Raw genomic sequence first — 8,992 nt, 5'->3', positions numbered from 1 at the left:
AGAGAGAGAGAGATGGGGGAGAGACCAAGGTGCTTTCTGGACATTAGCATAGGAGGAGAGCTTGAAGGACGGATAGTGATTGAGCTTTACGACCATGTGGTGCCCAAAACTGCTGAGAATTTTAGAGCTCTCTGTACTGGAGAGAAGGGCATTGGTCCCAACACTGGTGTCCCCCTCCACTACAAGGTCCACTTCTTTTTGTTTCGTTCTGTTTCTGGGTTCTTGTTACTTAGTTGATTTTGTGATGAACAAGACTCGAAATGTGTTGATTGATATTCAAGATTGGTCCTTTTCTTAATCTGAGTATGGGCTTTGTGATTCAATCATACTTGTTTTTAGCATACAATCTCAAGACTGCAACCTTTATTCTTTTTTTTGTCATCTCTGATTGTATGAAGATTTTGTCTTTATCTTTGAAATCAAGCACTATAAGGAATTTCCTCGAAGAAGTGTCAATATGTGCAATGGTGGTATAAAAGTTTAAAACCGGACATTTTCATTGTCAGACTCTCTGTTGGACTGCTTTGAGACTTTGTTGAGAAGCCTGGACCAATGTATGAGCTAGCAAATGAAATTTTCCACAATATTTGTTAGCTTTATGTATGTTGTACTTGAACCCTGATGTGCTTTTGATGTCTGTGTAGCATAGACTATAGCTGCCTCTGAGATGAGCAAAGCTTGTTTTGGTTAAAATTCGTTTTTATTTTTTTTTGTCTTATCAGGGAAACCGTTTTCATCGTGTTATCAAAGGCTTTATGATACAAGGGGGTGACATTTCTGCTGGAGATGGCACTGGGGGAGAATCTATCTATGGGCTGAAGTTTGAAGATGAAAATTTTGAATTGAAACATGAAAGGAAAGGCATGTTATCCATGGCCAATGCTGGTCCGGACACCAATGGGTCTCAGTTTTTTATCACAACAACTCGCACTGCTCATTTAGATGGGAAACATGTTGTGTTTGGGAAGGTAGTAAAAGGGATGGGAGTGGTTCGTTCAATTGAGCACATTTCTACTGGTGAGGGCGGTGATTCTCCGATTGTTGACGTTGTCATTGCGGATTGTGGAGAAATTCCTGCTGAGGCAGATGATGGAATATCTAATTTATTCAATGATGGTGACACTTATCCTGATTGGCCTGCTGACCTAGATAATAGTTCGGATGAGCTTTCTTGGTGGATGACTTCTGTAGATTCAATCAAGGCTTTCGGTAATGAATATTTCAAGGTAATGACTAATGAGTGTCAGTATAGTTCAGTCTCTCGTATATCATAGTTTGATGTGCTGAATTGTATGTCAGAGTAATTTTGGTATGGTTAGTCTGGCATCCTCCTCTCACACGACAGGATAAAGAAAATATTTATTAATTGAAAGGGTGATATCTACTGTTTGCAGAAACAAGACTATAAGATGGCTCTTAGAAAGTACAGGAAATCTTTGCGCTATCTCGATATTTGTTGGGAGAAAGATGGAATTGATGAAGGTGAACTTACTTTGCTGACATGCATTTCATCATTGAAATTACAGTGTCTCGATTCCCTCTCATGCTTTTCTTGTTTTCCTGTGTGACTGCAGAAAAGAGTTCGAGTTTAAGAAAAATCAAGTCACAGATTTTCACTAATAGCTCTGTAAGTTATTTTATACAGTTTGATTGAATTGAACTAAGGTGGTTAACGCTCCTGATATTGACATGGTCACATGGTGTTTCTTGTAAAACAAAATCAACGAATTAAATACTCATGACATTGACAAAGTTATTTGTATTTTGAGTGTTGAAATTCTGAAGGTATCACACAGTGTAAATCGTCGTAACAAAGGTTGGCAAAACATAATAATTTGTTTGAACATGGACCTTATTGTACATGAATAATAATTCTCTATAGTTTCTTTTCATGATTTGCCAACTCTGCATTATGTTTTTGTTGTTCATTCTCTTCCCCTTTGTTTTCTAACTAGTAACCATGGTTGGTATGTTGTCCTAGGCTTGTAAATTGAAATTAGGGGACCTGAAAGGAGCACTGTTAGACACTGACTTTGCAATGAGGGATGGAGAAAATAATGTGAAGGCATTGTTTCGACAAGGCCAGGTTAGTATCTTCATTCACAATATGCCTTTTTTTTTTTTTTTTTTTTTTTTTAATAAATTTGATGATGAGAGTGTAACAGGATAGTCTTAAATCATCTTAGCATTACATCAATTCTTCAGTTATTTGGTAAAAAGAAGTTAATTGCATCACAACGTTAAATCCTAATTATTATTTTTCTTTTGGCTATCAGGCATACATAGCACTTAATGATATTGATGCTGCTGTTGAGAGCTTCAAGAAGGCATTGGATTTGGAACCAACTGATGGTATGGAGACATTTGTCATAATTCTAAGGCCTAGTTAGAACTGTCTATTTTTGTGTTGTGTTGGCAATTATTATACAATTTTGGGTTACCAGTTTTCTCAATTTTACTAATTATTTGCCTTCGATCTTTCAGCTGGAATTAAAAAGGAGCTTGCTGCTGCTAAGAAGAAGGTATGTATATATCGACAATAAATTACATTCGATTCTAGTTTGGTTCTGAAGGAAACTGATTTAACATTTTATTTTATTTTTATAGATTTCTGATAGGCATGATAAGGAGAAGAAGGCCTACAGCAAGATGTTTCAGAAATAGTACTTTGCTGTCAGCTGGTATGTGTGAGCAAAAAAATGCTTAAACGCAACTGGTATTGCTCAACGTTAATGAGAATTGCTACTTCTGCAATACAGGCTGTCTATCCTTTGATTTACAAATGCTACAGGGTCCTATCATAGTTTAGTACCAAGTTCAACTGTTTCAGACATTTTTGTGACGAGGAGCCCTGATTTTCTGAAGGGAAAATCAGGTACTTGCTATCATCTGCTGGTTTTATGATATTACTCTTCCAAGTTGATTATACCATGTCTTGGAGATGTTCTTGTAAGCTTTATGACAGATTGACAGCTATATATGTATGAATAGTTTTAGCTGATTAAATATGTGATCAGTAGTTCCTTTTTCTATTGACCAGGAAACAGGTATGCTAGATTTTATCCTAGGTGTTATAGTTTTAGTGTTAGGTGGTGTTTGGAGTTCGTGGACCATATTGTGACAGATTTGCAATTCAGGAGATTTTAAGGATTATCCTCCATGCATTTGGTTGACGTGTTCTGTTCATTCATTTACAGATCATTCTTTGATCTATTCACTTTCAAATTTGCAGGTTGTTCCAGTTCATAGGAGAGTAGTCTTATCCTTGCAAGAAATATGTAATTGTGAAGAGTTAACGCCTGAAACTCTTCTCATCGAGTCTTCTTCCTCTTTAGTTGGCAGAAGCCAGTGATTTGGAACTTTTATGTAGCATTAAACCAAAAATTTTTGTCCTGTAACATTCGGAATCATTTTTGATATGATGGCATATTGGACCTAGTGTTCTCAACTCTATTTCTTTGTTATTGTTTTTTTTTTTTTTTTTGTTGTTGTCAAAAGTGAAACATATCAAAAGAAAGATTGAAAAGGAAAGCAGGAAGAAAAAGGAAAAACTTATTTGAAATAGCAGGAGGGAAAGGGGTACCAGTCTGATGGAAAAATCACCCTTTGCTGATCAATATGCTCCTGAATTGGGTGAATTCTCCTCACTCTTCATCTTCTGCACCATCTTCAAATTCATTTCCCTTCTCATTGACATCATTCACAGCCATTTTGATCTTCTTCACTGCCACCCCTTCGCAGAACTGCAATCGACTCTTCATAGCACTCATCCCAATCCCAGCTCTGAACTTCACCAATGGTCCTTGTTGTAAGCCTAGCAATACACGACTTTAGGGGAAGTGACAAAAAACACCAACTATGGCCTGGACTAACACTCAACTGCCAATAACTACTCACAAAATTTACACCACAACTTTATCACTTAAAAGTGAAACTAGACATTCATTAGCCGTTGTTAATCCGATTAGGCTAAATGCGATGTTGATATCTTTATTGGGTGAAAAGGATGGCAGCCTTATGTCACGAGCTTCCTTTTTCCTGAGCTTCTCGTGCGGCCTTAACACTTCCCTTATGCTAAGTCAGCCTTACTCACGCAAACACTTTGGCTAGAACACCCGAACGAAGGGAGAAGATCTTTGAAAGAGAGAACTTGTATTAAGCTTAAGAGAACTTTACAAAGCTTTACAAGTGAGCTTGAATGCTATCCAACTCTCTATGTCTCAAATGGGAGCGGAGCCTCCCTATTTATAAGCATCCTCCCCCCTTGCCTAAGTTTCTAGACAATTCTAGGATATTTACAAGTATAGAGACTTCTAGAGTTTTCTATACAACTCTAAGTGTTACTTTGGATATTCTAGAGACTTCCGGAGTAGTCTTGAGCTTTGAGCCTCTCTTGAGTTCTAGAGAGTTCCGGAGTATCCTAGAGACTCTCTAAGGTTCTAGAGAGTTTTAGAGTTGTCTGAATACTTACCGATCCTTCCAGAAGCTTCCAAGACCTTTCATAATATTCCGGAAGCTTCTGAGAACTTCCATCATATTCCGGATGCTTGTAGAATGCTCATGTGCTCACCAATCCTTCCTTGAGCCATGCTTGCATCAAAATACTCAAGGAATCTCCTTGTTAATCTGGCGGGGCGTGACACTCTCCCCCACCTAAGCACGCGATACCCTCATCGCGCCTTCATTATTGTAGCGTTGGATCTTGTCTTTGAATTGCCGTAATATGTCCTCGGACTCCTAGCTGGCTTCCGTATCGGGCAGACCTCTCCACTTGATGAGGTACTCTTTATAACTTGGCACGCCTCGACGACGAATGACTCAGTCCGCGAGTACCTCATCTACTTCTTTGTAGAAAGAAGTGACAACCGCTGTTGGTGCCCGATGTGAAACTCCCCTTGATGGGTCTTCCTCGTCTTCATGAAAAGGCTTTAACATGCTCACGTGGAAGACCGGATGAATCTTCAACTTGGGCGGGAGGTGAAGCTTATATGAAACTTTGCCAATGCGTTTGATAACCTCAAACGGCCCTTCGTACTTGCATACGAAGCCCTTATGCACCTTCCTAAGGGACTTGAATTGTTGCGGCAAAAGTTTCACAAGTACAAGGTCGCCTTCCTGTTCCTCATCTTCTTGTCCGCCCACTTCTTGAATTGTAACGCTGACAACATCTTCAAGTCTTGTTTAGTGCCTCTAGTTGTTGGCACTACACAAGCCTTGTCACGTTCCGTGATGCACAAGTTGTTGGCGAATGGCACCGGGATTGCCTTAACTTGATCATGGAAGTCCAACCCCAGGACGACTTTGAAGTCATCCATTGGAACAACACCATGCTCCCACGCTGGTCTTGACTCCTCGAACTACGCCATGAATGGGTCGAGCTGGTCAATTGACCGCTTTGATGGAGCCCCCTCCATTGTTCCACCTAAACCCCAGCCTTCGGGCCTCCTCAACTGCGATGAAATTGTGGGTTGCACCTGTGTCGAGCATTGTCGTCGTTGGCTTCCTGCCTATAGTGACATCGACGAAAAGTAAACTTTTGGCTTGGAGCTTAGGTGTAGATCGGATCACATTCAGCAGCTGCATAGACCCCACGTGTGCACCACCATTGTCACCCTCGGCTTCCGTCTCGCTTTGATGACTTCCTAAGAGTGCGCTTAGAGCTCTCTTTTGTGGGCAATCTCTAGCCCAATGCTGACCATCTCAAAAACATTTGTTATTGTTGGGTTTACCTGAGCTCCTTGTCTCCTTTTGCTTGCCCTTATCCTTCCTCCTTGCCTAGTAATTCTCTTGACGGGGCTCGTCTTTGCGTTGGCTATTGTCTCCCCCACCTTTGGCATAACTGCTCTTCTTTTCATTCGGCTTGTCGGTGGACTCCTTTAGACTAGTATAATCGATTAGGCTTTCGGCCACAGCTATGGCGGTAGCAAGGTCTTGCACCCCACGTCGCCTTAGCTCGGTCTTAGCCGATGGTTGAAGACCATCCATAAAATTGAAGAAAGCATCCTTATCAGGTAAATCGGGAATCTCAAGCACTAAGTTGGTAAAGTCCTTAATATAATCACAAATAGACCTTGAGTGCTTGAGCCTTCGCAAGCGAGCTCTTGCCTCATCCTCGGCATTCTCCGGATAAAATTGTCTTTTAAGCTCTTTTGTAAAGTCATCAAAGGTAGTAATGGTGCACGTACCTTTTTCGACATCTCCTCGCCTTCTCCTCCACCATAACATGGCAGTGTCGGTGAGGTAGAGAGCCGCGGTCCTAATCTTGGCATCTCCTCAGTGATGCCTACGGCTCCAAAGTATTAGTCTAGCCCCCATAAGAAGTTATCCACTTCACAAGCGTTGCGCAATCCCCCGAAACTCTTAGGCTTTGGCACCTCGATGCGCTTAGCCTCCACAATACCGCTAGTGCCGGCTCCTGAAGCCAATGCGCACTTGCATAGGGCCAAGTCCCCATGCATCTCCTCAATGCGTGCAATTAAGCGTGCTATTCAACTTCTTCTCGTCAACTTGACGCATTTCGGTGAGTTCCCCCATAAACTCCTCGCGAATCTTCTCCATCTCGCCCCGAAAGGACTCCTCTAGTTGGACCACCATGCCCTTGATCGCAGTGTGGATGGTAGCATCCTCCGCCTCTAAGCCTTCTACCCTTTGGCCTAAATCATCCACCTGGGCTTCCATGCCAGTCACGCCCTCCTCCACTTGAGATAGGCGTGAGTCGAAAGCAGAGATCATGTCCTTAGACCGTTCCTGTCTTGGAGCGTCAGGGTTGACATGCTCTTCGCGACTTCTCCTTTGCGTAACTTTCTCGGAAGGGTTGGATCCTGATGCACCTTTGGTAGCACCGTGTTTTACCATTATGTCGAGCAAGGCTCCGATCGAACTTCTGCTTTGATACCAACTGTCATGAGCTTCCTTTTTCTTAAGCTTCTCCTGCGGCCTTAGCACTTCCCTTATGCTAAGTCAGCCTTACTCACACAAACACTTTGGCTAGAACACCCGAACGAAGGGAGAAAATCTTTGAAAGAGAGAACTTGTATTAAGCTTAAGAGAACTTTACAAAGCTTTACAAGTGAGCCTGAATGCTATCCAACTCTCCATGTCTCAAATGGGAGGGGTGCCTCCCTATTTATAGGCATCCTCCCCCCTTGCCTAAGTTTCTAGACAATTCTAGGATATTTACAAATATAGAGACTTCTAGAGTTTCTATACAACTCTAAGTGTTACCTTGAATATTCTAGAGACTTCTGGAGTAGTCTTGAGCTTTGAGTCTCTCTTGGGTTCTAGAGAGTTCCGGAGTATCCTACAGACTCTCTAAGGTTCTAGAGAGTTCTATAGTTGTCTGAATCCTTACCGATCCTTCCGGAAGCTTCCAAGACCTTTCATAATATTCCGGAAGCTTCTAAGAACTTCCATCATATTCTGGATGCTTCTAGAATGCTCATGTGCTCACCAATCACTACTGGAAAAAAGCACTTAGGAGACGGAATTATTTCGTCTCTTGAGTGACAAATTTCGTCTCCTAAGTACTTAGGAGACGGAAGACGGAACGTCTGTCGGCTCAGATTTGTCGCCTAGGTGTGGTGAGGTAGACACTTAGGCGACGGAACCTAAAATTCCGTCGCCTAAGTGGTTCTTAGGAGACGGAATACTTTCGTCTCCTAAGCACTTAGGCGACTGATTTTATTTTACAATTAAAAAAAATTATCCACTTAGGAGACGGAATAGTTGAATTCCGTCGCTAAAGGTGAAAAAAAATTTAAAAAAAATAAAAACGCCAATTAGTGAACCCAGTAGAAGTTTACTGCCCCCCAGTAAACTTCTATTGGAGGTCAGTAAAATTCAATACAATATCTTTCTTTCAATTTCATACCAATTATACACAACAGATATTCATTTTTACCCTAATAAACAAATTCATTGCCCCTAGTAAACCCAATGGAAGTTTACTGCCCCCTAGTAAACTTCTACGCAGTAAACTTCTACTGGGGGTCAGTAAACTTCAATACAGTATCTTCCTTTCAATTTCATGCCAATTATACACAACAGATACTCATTCTTACCCTAATAAACAAATTCATTGCGTTCTAGTAAACATAGTGGAAGTTTACTGCCCCCCAGTAAACTTCTACTAGGGGTCAGTAGACTTAAATACGGTATCTTCCTTTCAATTTCATGTCAATTATACACAACAGATACCCATTCTTACGCTAATAAACAAATTCATTGCTCCCTAGTAAACCTAGTGGAAGTTTACTGACCCCCAGTAGACTTCTACTGGGGGTCAGAAAACTTCAATACAATATATCTCTTTCAGTTCATGCCAACAATCTGCCCCAAATATACCACCACCACCACTGTACCAAATAATCACCATGCCACCACCATCATATCAATCACATCCTAACCAAAATTAAAATCAAAATCAAAGTCAAATTAAACAAAAACACATAAATCTATCACCAAAGCTAATTAAACCAGAAAAATTGAAGAACTTACCTTTCTTACCCCTTTGAAATTTCAAGGGACGGTGGTGGGTCGGCGAGAAGGCTTGGTAGAGAGAGAAAGGTGGCAGCTGCAGCGTCTTGACGGTGGCGGGGACGGGTGAGTCGGGTGAGAGAGAAAGGTGACCCAGATCTAAGGCTTGGTGCAAGAGAAAGGGACGAGGAGCTTGTTGGCGGCGAGGACGGGTGAGTCGGGTCGGGTCGAGAGGGGGAAGTTGTTGGCTCCGAGGAGGGTGCGGAGGTGGCCGGGTGATGTTGAAGAGGGTCTTGACGGCATTGAGAGTGGTGGCGTTTGTGGGGACGACGTTGGAGGTGGCGTTGGTAGAGGCGGTGCAGTTGAAGGTGGCGGCGGAGGAAGGAGCGGTGAAAATGGAGAGAGAGGCCGGCATGAGAGTGATGGTCTAGACAGAGAGAGAGAGAGAGAGAGAGAGAGAGAGAGAGAGAGAGAGAGAGAGAGAGAGAGAGAGAGAGAGAGAGAGAGAGAGAGAGAG

At 42.0% G+C, this 8,992-nt stretch overlaps 1 protein-coding gene across 1 annotated transcript; it reads left to right on the top strand.

Moving 5' to 3' along the window:
- Positions 1-6: 6 nt before the first annotated feature.
- Positions 7-3,388, top strand: LOC101301344 (peptidyl-prolyl cis-trans isomerase CYP40-like). The gene is made up of 10 exons (XM_004290261.1): positions 7-186; positions 723-1,226; positions 1,395-1,482; positions 1,575-1,627; positions 1,982-2,086; positions 2,277-2,352; positions 2,485-2,522; positions 2,608-2,681; positions 2,760-2,875; positions 3,233-3,388. Exons 1-8 carry the CDS (start codon positions 13-15, stop codon positions 2,662-2,664), a joined length of 1,095 nt encoding a protein of 364 aa, XP_004290309.1. The 5' UTR covers positions 7-12; the 3' UTR covers positions 2,665-2,681; positions 2,760-2,875; positions 3,233-3,388.
- Positions 3,389-8,992: the final 5,604 nt, after the last annotated feature.

Source organism: Fragaria vesca, linkage group LG2 (assembly GCF_000184155.1).
Source record: "Fragaria vesca subsp. vesca linkage group LG2, FraVesHawaii_1.0, whole genome shotgun sequence".
In the NCBI taxonomy this organism is placed as follows: domain Eukaryota; kingdom Viridiplantae; phylum Streptophyta; class Magnoliopsida; order Rosales; family Rosaceae; genus Fragaria; species Fragaria vesca.
This window is presented reverse-complemented; position numbering and strand designations above follow the sequence as displayed.

Bases quoted from the DNA above. Each gene is read 5' to 3' on its own strand.
- LOC101301344 (XM_004290261.1), top strand. From the start codon at position 13: ATGGGGGAGAGACCAAGGTGCTTTCTGGACATTAGCATAGGAGGAGAG. The intron at 1,483-1,574 runs GTGAACTTACTT...GTGTGACTGCAG, and splicing joins GAAAGATGGAATTGATGAAG to AAAAGAGTTCGAGTTTAAGA. The intron at 1,628-1,981 runs GTAAGTTATTTT...ATGTTGTCCTAG, and splicing joins AGATTTTCACTAATAGCTCT to GCTTGTAAATTGAAATTAGG.